The following is a 15,456-nucleotide window of genomic DNA, read 5'->3' as shown; positions in this document are numbered from 1 at the left end:
TCTGACCACTCTTTCAGTGTATCGATCGCTGGCTCCACTTCTTCCCCCCTTCCTATCTCTATTGGGGTTCCTCAGGGTTCAGTCCTTGGCCCTCTTCTCTTCTCTCTCTACACAGCCCCAATTGGACAGACCATCAGCAAATTTGTCTTTCAGTACCATCTTTATGCTGATGATACACAACTATATACCTCATCCCCCACTGTACTACAGAACACCAGTGACTGTCTGGCAGCAGTTTCCAACATATTGTCCGCTCTCTATCTGAAACTCAACCTTTCCAAAACTGAACTTCTTCTGCTCCCGCCATCTACTCACCTCCCTAAATCTGACATCTCCCTCTCCGTGTGTGGCACCACAATAGCGCCGAGCCAGCAGGCGCGCTGTCTGGGCGTCGTGTTTGACACCAATTGTTCCTTCACCTCCCATATACAATCTCTTGCCCGCTCTTGTCGCTTGCACCTGAAGAACAGCTTTAGAATCCGCCCCTTTCTCACCTTGGAAGCAACAAAAACCCTCACTGTTGCCCTGATCCACTCCCGCCTTGACTACTGTAACTCTCTATTAATTGGCCTCCCCCTCACTCGACTTTCCCCACTCCAGTGCATCCTTAATGCTGCAGCCAGGGTCATCTGTCTGGCTAATTGTTATTCAGACGCTTCCGCTCTATGCCAGTCATTGCACTGGCTGCCCATGAATTACAGGATCCAATTTAAATTGCTTGCTCTCACCCACAAGGCTCTCCACAGCGCGGCACCCCCCCCCCCTACATCTCTACCCTCATTTCTGTTTATCGGCCTACCAGTTCTCTAAGCGACTTTCAACTAACATCCGCATTAATCCGTACCTCCCATTCCCGGCTCCAATACTTCTCCCGATCTGAACCTATTCTTTGGAATGCTCTACCCCAAGAAATTAGGATGAACCACAACTTACAGAGTTCTACTCGCTCCCTAAAAACACACCTGTTTAGGGTGGCCTATCACTTTTCCTACTCAAAGTCCTTTTTATATTTTTATAGCCCATTCATTATTTCTCCAAACATAAATCTCCACCAAACTCCACCGAACCCAAAAGCACTGCAAATACTGGCTGGTGATGAGCCCATGCAGCCTTTATCTATCCCTCATTCCCTCAAGATGGCTGGACCATCATTGTAAATAAGCCCCTGTACTTTGTGTCACCCCCACCTAATTGTAGATTGTAAGCTCTTACGAGCAGGGTCATCATTATTTTTGCTTTAATTATTGTATTATCTTTAGCTATGTTACTTATGACCGTTGTATATGAACCTCTGAATTGTAAAGCGCAGCGGAATATGTTGGCGCTATATAAATAAAGATTATTATTATTATTCTCAAACAAAATGTTATCAAAACGAAAGGTAAAAAAAAATGAATTATTTATAGAGAGTAGAGAGGGAATGGTAGGGACATTTTAATTAAAGTATTTTATAAAAGAGATTAGATTATTAAAATACATAGACAGGCATTTAGGATTAAAATTAATACTAGTTTCAGAACAACCCTTTAAAGGAATTACCCACTTTTTTATAGAACATGTACCTTTTTGCAACTAATCTTTTTTTAATTGCTGCTTCCTCTTGGTAATAAATGACAGGCTGTAGAAAAGGGTTCAGAGAAAACACTGTCTACATGCATTACAGAATGGAAAAAAGTAGTTGCAATCTTGTCACATTATGTTGTGCGCTTGATTTACATGTATAGTGCAAATATTCATTGTTTGTGCCACTGTTGAGGGAGATCTAGTTGAAATTTGCACTCTCTAACTTACAATGAATAGATTTGGGGGACTTAACACATGACTAAATTTTCGAGCTTTATACAGGGGTTCTTGTTTATAATTATGGAGAAGTATAGGTCTGCACAGGAGCTGTATACACAAATCAGTCAGATATCTTTAACCCCTTCGCAACCCCGGGATTTTCCGTTTTTGCATTTTCGTTTTTTGCTCCCCTTGTTCCCAGAGCCATAGCGTTTTTCTTTTTTGGTCAATATGGCCGTGTGAGGCTTATTTTTTGCGGGACGAGTTGTACTTTTCAACGCCATTACTAGTTTTACCATATCTTGTACTGGAAAATGGGAAAAAAATTCCAAGTGCGGTGAAATTGCAAAAAAAGTGCAATACCACAGATGTTTATTTTTTTTACCACGTTCACTGAATGCTAAAACTGACCTGCCATTATTATTCTCCAGTTCATTACGAGTTCGTAGATACCAAACATGTATAGGTTCTTTTTTATTTAAGTGGTGAAAAAAAATTGCAAAATTTGGTAAAGAAACAAAATGGCGCCATTTTCCAAGACCCGTAGCGTCTCCATTTTTTGGGATATGGGACCGAGTGAGGGCTTATTTTTTGCGCACCGAGCTGAAGTTTTTATTGATACCATTTTGGGGTAGATCCTATGTTTTGATCGCCTGTTATTGCATTTTATTGCAATGTTGCGGCGACCAAAAAACGAAATTCTGGCGTTTAGAATTTTTTTCTCGTTGCGCCGTTTACCGATCGGATTAATTCTTTTTTTATATTGATAGATCGGGCGATTCTGAACGAGCCGATACCAAATATGTGTATGTGGGTTTTTTTTTTTATTATTTTATTTTGAATGGGGCGAAAGGGGGGTGATTTAAACTTTTATATTTTTTTAATATTTTTAAAAACATTTTTTTTTCACTTTTTGCTTGCTTCTATAGTCTCCATAGGAGACTAGAAGCAGCAATTGTCTGATCGTCTCTGCTACATAGAGATGATCAGCAGATCACCTGTATGTAGCAGAAATGGTCCTGTGCTATGAGCGCCGACCACTAGGTGGCGCTCATAGCGACCAGCTCATGACAACCACTGGAGTCTGCTGCAGACCCAGGGTTGTCATTCCCACCCATCGGTGACCCGCGATCACGTGACGGGGTCACCGATGGGCGGGGTAAGTGACGCGCTTCCGGCGCGGCGCTGTTCAATGCCGCTGTCAGAAATTGACAGCGGCATTTAACATGTTAACAGTCGCGGGTGGATCGCGATTCCACCCATGGCTGTTGCGGGCACATGTCAGCTGTAATAATCAGCTGACGTGCCCGGTTCAGTGCGGGCTCAGCGCCGGAGCCCTCACTGAACCGTGGGATTACAGCCTATGCGTACTAATACGGCACAGGCTGTAATGTGGTTAATCAAAGTTATTTGTAAACTTGCAATTTTTTTCTTTTTACCTGCAATTTTTATAAAATACATGGATGAGCTCAAATGATAGACATATGCTAATCTTGCTTATTTATTATTACATTTGCTCACCTTAATCACATCATACCTGGTATAATATTGTAGATTGGTGCTTGCTCACTGATCCCTAGAACTGCATGTAGGATGTGTACTATGGTATCATCTCCATTGTACATTGGGACATTCGATGTAGGAACCGGAATCGGTAGGGGCTGGAGCAGATTTTGCCTTCTATTAGAATTTCTTATAGGCACTCTTCTACGCCTCTGCTGATTTCTCTGCTTTTGGAGTTTTGGAGTGGAGGGATCCTCTTCTTGAGCCCACCCAGTGTACAGCGAAATCACTAGAATTATAGATACCAGTGTGTAGGTCCTCATCTTCTGTTTGTCACAGTTTAGGTCCACAGCAATAAATGTCCTAGGAATAAATATACAGAAATGAAAACTCATTAGCAAGATCTTAATATTTTATCACCGTCTATGGGTTGCAGTAACTAGATGTTGGTGTCAGAGATGTTTAACACTATACATGATTCTGGATTTCTTCATAGGCTGATCGACATACCCCATTTATAGTTGCCACATGTGATTGTATGTTTTATGTTATAATAATTTGTATTTAACACAATATAACTAATATTAAAGTGTTATTCTCAAGTTGTCTCTTGAGCAGCACACATCTTTCCAGTTTCTTTCACTTCCTGGTATCTGGCAGGGTGGGCTCGCTCCTTGAATGACAGTTTTGGTGAGTAGCAGAGCTGTAGTATTAATAGATCTATCAAGTTTAGCACAAGTTCTGCTGTAACACGTTCAGCTATTAGTGGTTTGTTCTGGAGTCTACATTTCGATTACTGTACATACACATGGAGATAACAGTATATTTGAACAAGCACACAGCTCAGCAAGATCCATGATTAGGAGAGAACTGAACTGAACTGCCAATGGTGTTGGTTGATGATTTTGCAAGATTTATAACAGCAGATTGTCAGGAGCCGAGAAGAAAGGGAAGGGAGGTGAGCAGCTAACTGCTGTATAGAAATCGATGGGCGGCGGAGAGCCTACTGGTATGTTAGAAGTTAGGCCCTCTCCTAAAATGTTATCACTATGCACACTCAGCCACGGTCTGGGCTGGCACTAGTGGCCAAACTCCATGGAAACCAGCCGTACAATATGAAAGATAAAAGCTCTCATTGCAGTAGAAATACAGCAGATAGAAAAAGCAAGTCATTTGTAAACTTTGCTATTTTTCATGCTATCTAAAGCAATTTGATAACATGAGAAGATCTCTATAAGCACTGACCATTGTTTTATGCTTTGCTTTACACAGTTTTATATGTTTTCAATAGACTTTCTATATTTAATAAAATTGTATTGTTTCTTAAGCAAACTACTAGGGACTCAACCAGTGACCTATTGCCTACATGCAGCTTTCTGGTACATTATCTGTAGGCCAGTATAAACGATGCATGTATTTTGGTTTAATGAAGTGCAAGGTCAGGAAATTCTGGGATGTCAGCCAGAGGTCTTGGGAATCTAAACAGCATTAGGATATTGGGCTGCACTAGTCATAAAAAATGTTATACTGTACAAGACACATCCAAACCATGAGCGAAAGATCCCATTAACTTCAATGTGGTCTACCTGGTTTCCTTTTACATCATTTAACACTACATGCATCATTATTTGTGCTGGTCAAAAGTGACTGAGCCCTGACAGAGGCTCACAGCACTAATCTGAACAGGGATGGACATTAAACAGATCCATGACTGGTGTAGACAATGCAGATTTCAATCCTAAATACTATGTTTAAGCCATTACATATGCGGAGTTCAATTTATTTGTCCTATTAGAAGGCAGTTTGAGACATGGACAGTTGAGGTTCAGGTAAGGTGCAGTTTACACCCCTAGTATATAATATATAGCACCCTTGCCTTTGTGTCATAATACACAATGCACAAATCTATAGTATGATCCTCAGTATATTAGGCACAAGCCCATGAGCTGCTATTCTATACTTTTCTAATCTGATAATTACCAATAGACAGTTTAGGGTCAGTTGCCACATTTTAGAGCAATCATGAAACCAATGTTAATATTCTAATGTCAAAATGTAAATGTTACTTTTGCAAGAATGTTTTACGAGGATAGGCAGATACTCATTATGATGAATATTAATGTTGTGTGAGGATTGATAATACATTGATTTAAATGTGGTAAAGGAGTTGTTTGTCCTGATACTTTTATGGCATATCGCTATGCCTAAAGTTTCTAGAAGATGTAGGTCCCACCACCAATTTTCGCTCCTCTCCGAAAAAATGAATGCGGGACGCTGCACATTCATGATGTATTCATGATGGCGCACGCTGGTGCTCCGCTCTCGAGATAGATACAGGTCGCAGTGGTGGCATATTCTATCGATATGCCATAAATGTCCCAGTTGGTAACACCCATTTAGACGCTAATGTAAGTACTACTGGCTGCAAAATAGTTGTCTTTAGAGTTATAATAACCTATAGATATAGAATTTGCATCTTATTAATCGTTACAAACATGAAGAAAATACCTGAAAACACAGCGACATTCAGTAATAAAAGGCGCCTTCCCCTGTTAAGTGCACAGAGATTATCCGTGTCTGATGAATTCAGAAATGTATGCTTAGGTTCAATGTTTGTCTCCAATTGTAAACTTGGAACGAAACAATCAGTGCTTATCTTTATAATAAGTCGATACTGTTTTGATAATGTTGAATCGTGTTTGAACCTGTGCAATTCTCGAGGGGGTTTCACCATAGTGATGTGTCCATGATGAATCAGTCAGTACACTTACTAAGTCAGATTGGGATCTTCGCTAGCACTGGAAAGAGCAGGCAGTACAATACATTTGGTCCTTTGGCTGACAGGGCACAGCTGGGAACAGATTCTCTAAATAATGTGCTTACATCGGCAGGATATGTATAAGGGCCTCTGGTTACATTTGCTGTTAATCCAATTCCACAGCAAGTATACACAAATTCTTAACAGCTTCCAGGTGTTAGGATCGCGCTTTGAATCTATATTTCAGGCAGAACCCTGTTTATAAAAAAAGGAAATCCAACCTCCGCTGGAAAAGTTTCATGGAGTTCTAAAAAAATAGTACACTCAGTTCTCAGACATACTAAAGATTGCTTCAACTGCGTGTGTGTCCTTCAAGGAAGCATTTTTGTCATTAAAGTAGCAATGTTAGATATTTATGACAATAATCTTTCGCTATATCAGATATCGAAACTGCAATAACATCTATAAATCTATTCCATTCCCTGCGGCATCAGGAGACAGGTGAGAAGTCCCAGCTGCCGTACCATAATGGTACTTACACATCCGGTTATCTACACCTGCCCAGTGTCTCTCTGAATGACATACAACACTTGAAAGGGATGGACCAGAACATGGATTAGACATTATAGAGAAGTTTACAAAGAGTAGACATTAAGTTTTCGTTTACTAAAGTAACATCTCTGCCTTTCATTACGCCAGTCTTCCATTAATCTGGAGAGTCAACATTAAATCTTAGTGATAGACAACAGGCAGAAATTGTTGACTTTCTAGCATAACTTGCTTAGGAAATATGCCTCTGGTATTAGAATTTGCAAACTCAAAGCAATTATATCCTGTAATCGAGCACTGAATAAATAGCTAACCAGAAGCTAGGCATCATTAGAAAACAAAATCCGAATTGCAATTGGGTTTTCTAGTGGGAATGGACACAGTACGTTACCACAAGCTGCACGCAGGCCAACTCCCTCTGCGAAGTTTCTGCTGACTTGTTAGGGATTTAGCAGACCTGGTGTCTGCTCCGCTTCGGATGTGACAGCTGCACTCAGAGCCGTTTCACTGCACGTTACTCAGCCTTCTATGCTTATTGAGAAGTTTTCCCAGCCAGCTGTTCTGGAGTTTCACCAATACAGAGGTTATTGCCGTTTTGATAATCTGCCTTCCTTTAATTAATAGCCTGTGGATCCATAATTATAAATTCAAGGGAATGTTGACCTTGGAGAAAAATGAAGTTTTGATAAAATGTTTATAAAGCACATAGCATTAATGGCCTAACTGTACACACACTGCTTATTACGGCTGTATAATCGAAGGCTTCGCATTATGCATTTTCAGGCTAGTTGATGTATGACAATTTAGACAGAACACTTCAACCCTCAATGAAAGTTTATTGTGAGTTGTCGGATTGTCTCTCACAAGAGACAGAAATATGAGACTATAATCCAAAATCAGTGCTCGCGTAACATGAGGCTAGAGACCACTACTGGGGAGCCAACCGCAAGCAGAGGGGCAGGGTCTTCTGGAGAAGTTTTTAAATGTCCTGTGCTGTTATACTTTAGATTACTGAAATGATATAAAACATTTACCAAATTCATCACTTTCGTTGTGTTCTCATGATATTCAAATCTTAACATTTTATTTTTTTACTGGATTTTCCATTACGGTAACTATGGCTATATAATACGCAGGCTTGTAAAGGGTAATGTGTTTGGTCTGGATTATGAAATAAAGAGGAAAGGAGGTTTTTTTTTGTGTTCAGTAGGATTATCCAGCTGCAAATTGATGTGTATTGGAAGGAATGCAGTACATAAGGTGCTGGCTTTATAATATCTAATTTGGAATCGCTGCTAACAAGTATGTCTGAAGTCAATACTAGCTATAGGAAAATTCCCACTGAAACACTCGCAATCAGTGGATATGTGGAAAGTACCATAGGGTGAAGCGTACCCTGCCCAGGAATGATGGCTATTACTATAGTAGAGGAAGCCATTGTTCTTGCTCTCTTACTAATTATCAAAAGTGGAATAGAACCTTTTCAGCCATCTACAAAGGGGATGAGAAAGAGGTCACAGTACTACAGTATGTAGCTAACTTATCTAATTATACATGATGTAGTCAAGATAGATAGACAGGACTTGTAATCATGTTACGAAACAGAAGAGCTTAGCACCACTCACTTTTACATAGACTTCTGCAAACTTGGTTGGATGCTCCAGCAATGTTCTGTTGGTAGACAGCGAAATAGAAGGCTCCAAGGGACTGAATGGAAGCAAAATTTAAACTTTCTCCAAGGGCGTATAATATGGCAATTTTGAATGCCCCAAATAAAATTTGGTTATTGTACAGAAGTGTGGAATCTTATTTTCTTCCAAGGGACATTTGGATATTTATAACACCATTCATGGACCATGCAAACGTATACACTTAAAAATTATCCTGCTATATTCAGTCAAATACATAATTAATTCACCCCTAATGTGATGGCTGAAACTGCTTCTCTTTGGTGAGGCTGTGATGTTGGGCGGTATTGATAATGTTGCTACTCACAACACATTTTCCAGCTTTCCGTTGATCAGTCTGCATCACACAGGATATACTGATACTGATGTATACATCACACAGGATACACTGTGACTGCTGTATACATCACACAGGATACACTGTGACTGCTGTATGCATCAGACAGGATACACTGTGACTGCTGTATGCATCAGACAGGATACACTGTGACTGCTGTATACATCACACAGGATACATTGATACTGCTGTATACCTCACACAGGATACATTGATACTGCTGTATACCTCACACAGGATACATTGATACTGCTGTATACCTCACACAGGATACATTGATACTGCTGTATACCTCACACAGGATACACTGTGACTGCTGTATACATCACACTGGATGCATTGTGACACATGTGTGACATAGGATATACGGAGACTGCGTTAGACGTAAACCTGGATTGTTTGTGCCGCAACGGTGTTCAGTAGTGAATGCTGCTTTCATGTGCATGTGCTCTACAGTACAATTAAATGGCTGGTGGCCACAGAAACAGGATTGGTGGCCCAAGCACTGCAGCTCATCAGTAATCTGTCTAAGGGCTGGATTAAATATCGGCCCAGGGGACGGACGTTCTCCACCATTGCCTTAGAGCCTCTTTGAAAGATCAGATCAAAATTATATTTTATACAGAGTTAATGCTTAGGCTCACTTGGGTATTCTTTGATTTGACCAGTGTACTCCGACGTCATGTCTAATTTGATCTGGTAATGGTGGGCTAGAACATCACTCAAATCATTGTTTACTTTAATCAATAAACTATGGCTTGGCTTTGTTTTCCAATCAAAAACATTGTAAAATCTGCTGACAAAGCCAAGGGAAGCCATAAATGGAAGCATATGTTGTGCCAAAATGAAAGTACGGTGCTATTTTCCACTGTTATTTAGCCTAGTTATTTTATTGGTTATATGTCCTCATATGGCATTTGAAAACAACCTATAACTCCATGAAAAGTAATTTAGTTTGATGACGTTTTTGATGATATGCCACATTGAAATAGTTTAATGGGTAATTCCCATTATATTAAATGGGTAAAATTTCAAAACTGCTGGTTTTGTACAATCATTCTGCAATTTACTTCTTATTTAAAATAGTCTCCGCTCTTAAGAATGGAGAGATTTTTAATTTTATTGTTTACGGTTCTTTGCTTAGGCTGCAGCACTGCCTGGTAACCTATCAACAGTGATCAAACATGCGCAGTCTTCATTTTGTAGAGCTTGTAATCACTGCTCTGAAATTGGACAAGTCAACAGAGTTCAATCTTAGCTCCTGATCCAGCCAGCTTTAGTCCTGCTGTTCTCCTCTGATATGCTGAAGAGTCAAAGCTGTTTCATATGAGAAGCTCTGGAGAGGGACAGAAGCGCACACAAAATAGGGCAATACTGTCTGGTAAGAGATAAGTATAAGTAATGGTAGCACTCACCTAAAGGTGTTGTGTGCAGGCACAACACCCATATAGACGTTGAAAGCCGCTGCTGCCCCATGGCTGGAAGAAAAGGTTCTTCCAGAGGTATAATGGTGAAAATGGAAGCTGGCACGTTTAGGTGAGCTGCGCTGCGGGAATGAAGAGCCTTGGAATTCCAAAACGGTCTTTATTAATACCAACGCATTTCTGGGTTGGACTGGCACCTTTCTCAAGGTAAAAAAACTAAGCCTTGGAATCACAAGGCTCTTCATTCCCGCAGCGCAGCCCGCCTAAACGTTCTAGCTTTCATTTTTGCCAAAGCTGTTTCATATAGCAGCATCTAAGAGTGTACAGATTGGGCCAGCAGCACAAGACAGGTCTCTGATCCGAACTATCAATCAGACGCTTAGAGCTCTCTGTCAGATTTGCTTTGTTAATTTGATTCCTTTTATAGTATCAATGGAAAGGTTTGTACAATACTTTGACTTCATGTTTTCAAAATAATTGATATCATTTATGATATTTGAACAGTGGACACCCCTACACTTCGAACATCCTACACTGTGTTCACTCAGACCGATAATCTGTTATTACAACATAACAATCGCTATTTAACCATTTCATTCACGATTCTTGTCCTGTGTAAACACTTTTCTGACATAGTTGTGAATTATGATCACATTGTTTAAATAATTATCTGCCCTATGATGGTGCAACTACTTTAAGAAATTGGTGTATTCTTTTGATAAAAAAGCTAATCCTGCATAGTGAATACAATAGGAGGGAGTTCACCTTTGTTCCAAATGTGCCTGGTTGCCACATACTTACAGTTTTAATTCCTGGTGCACGTGTGGCACCCCAGGGGTCCGGTTGCCACAGTGGCATTGCCTCCCTCACAAGGGGTGATGCCATGCCTGGAAGCAAGGAGGGGTCCCCTAATCAGATGTACCAGCATATTACACTTTCCTGGCTCCAGACCAGAAAGGGGAGCTCCTTCCCTTGAAACTGGAATCTGGAGGCGGGATTAGAGAGAGTGAGTTGAGAGGAGTTCAAGACAGGGCAGCGACGAGGAAGGACCTGGGGAAGGGAGCTGTGCACAAGCTCACCCCAGAGAGAGACGCAAAGGAACCTGACACCGGAGTCCGTGGTTGTGGGGCACTGAAGGCCCAGCAGCAGAATCCGGAGGGCAGGAGACTGCAGGTCTCCAGGCTCCACCAAACGCCCGGCGGCACAGCAGCACCATAGGGCCCAGCATCGCCACGTGGGAGCAACACTTGAGGAAGCTGCCTCCCATACGGGTGAGGAAAAAGATGTTTTACTCAGGGACGAGGGCCGCAGCATAGCTTCAAGCATCAGGGCCAAAGAGAATAGCACAGAGGGAAGGCCTACAACTCCACCTGGCGAGGTGCATCCTCAACTTGCTTCCAGGCTGCCCGGACCTCCACTACCAGCTAGTGCCCGTGACCCGGTCTGCTGTGTCAAACCGCCAGTAAAGATAAGAGGAAACCGCCATTAAGCTGTGGACTGGTCATTATCTGCGCCATCACCTGCACTACACCGCACCAAAAACATCTACCTCATAGCATCACTATATCCTGCCCTTGAGCTAAGCTCTGCCTGTGGAGAGCTGAACCAACTCTGCTGCGTCACCATCAGCTGCAGAGGATCTGCACCGCAGCGGCAGCCCCATATAGCCGCATACCACAGGTGGCATCACGAACATTATCTCTATAAAAACTTTATTCCCCTTTTATTTTCCCTTTAATTGACCGCCCTGGGTCACGGACCGGGTCACTGCCACCGTGACATCCCCCCAGCATCGACAGGCCCAGCTATCGAGTACCCCACGGCCCAGGGGGCGCGTCAACTTGGCATCACGAGCAGGATGAACGACCCGTTACACCGGGTCCTGTGTGCCACAAAGACTGTGTATAACTGTATAAACCGCAGCCATTACTGTAGCACATACGGAGTTAATGATATGTGGGGTGTCCCATCATGGGCGGAGCCTCGGAAATGGTGCCAAAATAGGCCCCTCCCACTTGCATAGACTGTACCAGAGTTGTCTGTCACTCAGGCTGAAAGGTGCCAGCCTTCCCCTTTGCATCAGACTGAGGGGGGGAGATGGTCGCCTCAACCCTGCAGAGGGCTGTGTGATCCCATCCATCCCAGCTGCTGCAGCTCTGTGCTGTGTGAGCCCATCCATCCAGCTGCTGAAGCTCTGTGAATACAACACAAGTGTGAGAAGCTGTGCAGCAAGAGTGCAGCTGTACAGTGACCTGCACAGCAGCAGACTGGTACGCCAGCAGAAACCCAGGACCTGGCAAAGGTTCACTAGGGGGGAGGAAGATGCCCAACCTGGGAGAGGATTCAGCCACGGGCACGGCCGCTGCCACTGTAATGCCGTTATCCATGCCGTATATACCAGGGGCGGCGTGGTTGCCCCAGTACTCGGGAGTCGCACACCCTGAGCGTCTTTGAGGAGAGACTGCGCAGTTTTTTCCAAGTGTACCCCCTGTCTGAGGAGCAGAAAGTCAGCATCCTTATAGGTCAGCTAATCGGTGCAGCCCAGAGGGAGGTGAAGTCCTGGCCGGGCAGGGACAAAAGCACTGTTAAGGAAATACTGGCCCAGTTGAAGGATACCTTTGACACCCGCACAGCAGCAGAGATTAAAATGAAGTTCTACGGGTGCAAACAAAGGGTGCAGGACAGTGTACGGGACTATGCTCTAAACCTGCAGGAAGTGCTGTGGGCCATTAAACAGGTAGACCCCGACAGTGTGCGAGACGAGGACAGATTGCTAACCGAACAGTTTATTGAGGGGCTCCTGTCTAACGCTCACCGGACACAGCTGCGCATTATGGCTCTGCAAAACCCTGATCTGGACTTTGTGCAATTTAAAGACCAGGCCATGTGGGAGCTGCGACAATCAACCCCAAGTGGCACTTCACCCCTCCGGTGGCCAGCTATCACGTACCACCAGGAGGTGGCGTCCTTTTCCCCCGGAACCTGTGGAGGCTGATGTGCAGACCCTAGATAATGACCCATCTACAGACCTACGCCTTCAGGTCCAGGAGCTGACGAAAAGTGTGGCTACACTAACCAAAACTGTGCAGGCCATGCGCGTGTCTCCAAAGGAAAGTATCCAGCTGGCTTCCAGTCCGGATGACGTCCCATGGCGATGACAGAGAAGAATTCCACCGACCAGAGGGAGGAACAGCGATCGCTACGACCAGGACGGACAACCCATCTGCCGCCGCTGTCAAAAGGTGGGGCACCTCGCAAGATTCTGTAATTTAAACGAGCAACCCCTGGGGCATGGGCCAACCCCCAGGAGTAAGACGACCAGACCCACAAAGCTGGCGAGACAAGTATGTGGGAGGACGACTGGTCGTGCTTGATGGCATCCCGATGAACACATTGCTGGACACTGGTTCCCAGGTGACAACGATGCCATATATCCTTTTCAAACATACTGGATGGATTCAGACATTACCCACAGTCCAGATGAACATCTTAACATCTATGCCAGCAATGGTCAGCCCTTGCCTCAGGTGGGGTATAAAGAGGTGACCATAAAAGTTGGCCGAGTAGAATTGCTATTACAAGGAATGATTATTGTTGATATTGATCGCCGAGAAAGTCATCCTATGATAACTATAGGCACCAATGTGATAGAGAATTGTCTTGGGGAAATTATTGTTTTGTTGCAACAGGTCGCAGAGACTGCCAGTTCCAGTCAGCAGCGAGTTCTGCAGAAGGAGATCAAAGCCCTGATGCAGAGACAACAGGTAGAGCTGTCTGGAGGAGAAGTCGGCAGTGTCAGAATGAGTGATCCATTCCCTATTGCAGTGCCCCCTAGGAGTGAAATGTTAATATGGTGTCGGGCAACAATAGGTCTCAGGGGTCAAGATTATCAGGCCCTGGTAGAACCCATGTACTCTGATAGTAGGCCCGCCATCTTGACAGCCAGGGGTGTAGTCGATGTCCGCAAGGGAAGAGTACCGATATGCATCCTGAATTGTGGGGAGAAAGAGGTCCATTTACCCCGGTATTCCACCCTTGCTAAGCTGTTCACCGTCAATAACAATGCAATAAAGGCAGTAGAACCATTGCCTCCGTCCAAACCGGCGGAGGATAGTGGCTCCAAGGGGCAGATGGAGGATTAATGTCAGAAGCTACAAGTAGGCACTGACTCCACCCCTTTGCACCAAAAGCATGCGGTGTACCGGGTGGTCCAAAAATATGAGCGAGTCTTTAGCAAACACCCACTAGATTTTGGGCAGGTAAAAAGGGTCCAACATCCTATCCCCACAGGAGATTATCCGCCCATTAAAGAGAGGAACTGGCCTGTACCCCAAGCTCACTGTCAATGTGCCAAAGGAAAGTTACGGGAGATGAAAGAAACTGGGGTGATCAGAGATAGTTGTAGCCCCTGGGCAGCTCCATTAGTTCTCGTTAGAAAGAAAGATGGTACAATGAGGATGTGTGTTGATTACAGGCAAATTAACCGCATTACACATAAGGACGCCTACCCATTACTCAGAATTGATGAATCATTAGCTGCACTGAGATCTGCTATTTCTCCACTTTAGATCTCACCCGTGGATATTGACAGGTTCCCGTGGCAGAGGCGGACAGAGAAAAGACCGCGTTTACAACACCAATGGGCCTCAGCGAGTTCAACTGCATGCCATTCGAGCTCTGCAACGCCCCGGGAACTTTCCAGCGGTTAATGAAGTGTTGCCTAGGACACAAAAACTTCAAAACCGTTCTGCTGTACCTAGACGACGTAATTGTCTACTCAAAGACATACGCAGATCACCTGGAGATCCTGGCCTAGGTGTTCGAAGCCCTATCTGGTTATGGCCTGAAAGTAAAGCCGTCCAAGTGCCACCTGTTGAAGCCCAAGGTGCAGTACCTAGGTCATGTGGTAAGCGCCAAAGGTGTAGCACCAGACCCTGAAAAAGTCACCGTGATCAAGGACTGGTCAAGACCCTCCACTATCAAGGAGGTGGGGCAGTTCCTCGGGCTGGTAGGCTACTACAGGAGATTCATCAAGGGTTTCACCAAGATGGCGGCACCCATGCAGGACCTCCTAGTTGGCCAGTCCAAGAAAGCCAAGAACCCGAATCCTCTGTTCAAGTGGAGTAAAACAGAAGAAGAATCCTTCACTCGACTGAAAGTGGCTCTTACGGGAGACGAAGTCCTGGCCTACCCTGACTATGGCCAACCCTTTGTACTCTATACGGATGCCAGCAACGTGGGATTGGGAGCGGTGCTGTCCCAGGTACAGCAGGGCAGAGAGAAAGTGATTGCCTACACCAGCAGGAAGCTCCATCCTACGGAAACGAACCCCGACAACTATAGTTTCTTTAAGTTGGAGTTTTTAGCCATAGTCTGGGATGTAACAGAGCGCTTCAAACACTACCTCGCCTCCTC

At 43.9% G+C, this 15,456-nt stretch overlaps 2 protein-coding genes across 8 annotated transcripts in view; one reads left to right on the top strand and one right to left on the bottom strand.

Annotated features, from left to right (window-relative positions):
- The window catches only part of ECM2 (extracellular matrix protein 2), a 68,775-nt gene extending 61,616 nt beyond the window's left edge, over positions 1-7,159 (bottom strand). For 2 of the 6 annotated variants that reach the window (XM_073644321.1, XM_073644322.1), the window contains exons 1-2: positions 6,984-7,159; positions 3,320-3,648 (exon numbers count right to left, since the gene is read on the bottom strand). In XM_073644321.1, coding sequence (XP_073500422.1) covers positions 3,320-3,608 — 289 coding nt within the window. In that variant the 5' untranslated portion in view covers positions 3,609-3,648; positions 6,984-7,159. Of the gene's footprint in view, positions 1-3,319; positions 3,649-5,793; positions 5,817-6,978 lie in introns of those variants that run through there. The other 4 variants (XM_073644320.1, XM_073644318.1, XM_073644317.1 and 1 more) reach the window with 4 other exon arrangements.
- The window catches only part of CENPP (centromere protein P), a 438,647-nt gene that overhangs the window by 365,816 nt on the left and 57,375 nt on the right, over positions 1-15,456 (top strand). The window lies entirely within an intron of this gene.

The sequence above is a fragment of the Phyllobates terribilis genome, unplaced genomic scaffold (assembly GCF_046119375.1).
Source record: "Phyllobates terribilis strain yellow unplaced genomic scaffold, ASM4611937v1 Scaffold_8__6_contigs__length_399053987, whole genome shotgun sequence".
Lineage (NCBI taxonomy): Eukaryota > Metazoa > Chordata > Amphibia > Anura > Dendrobatidae > Phyllobates > Phyllobates terribilis.
The sequence above is the reverse complement of the archived record's forward strand: the minus strand, read 5'-3'. Positions and strand labels throughout refer to the sequence as shown.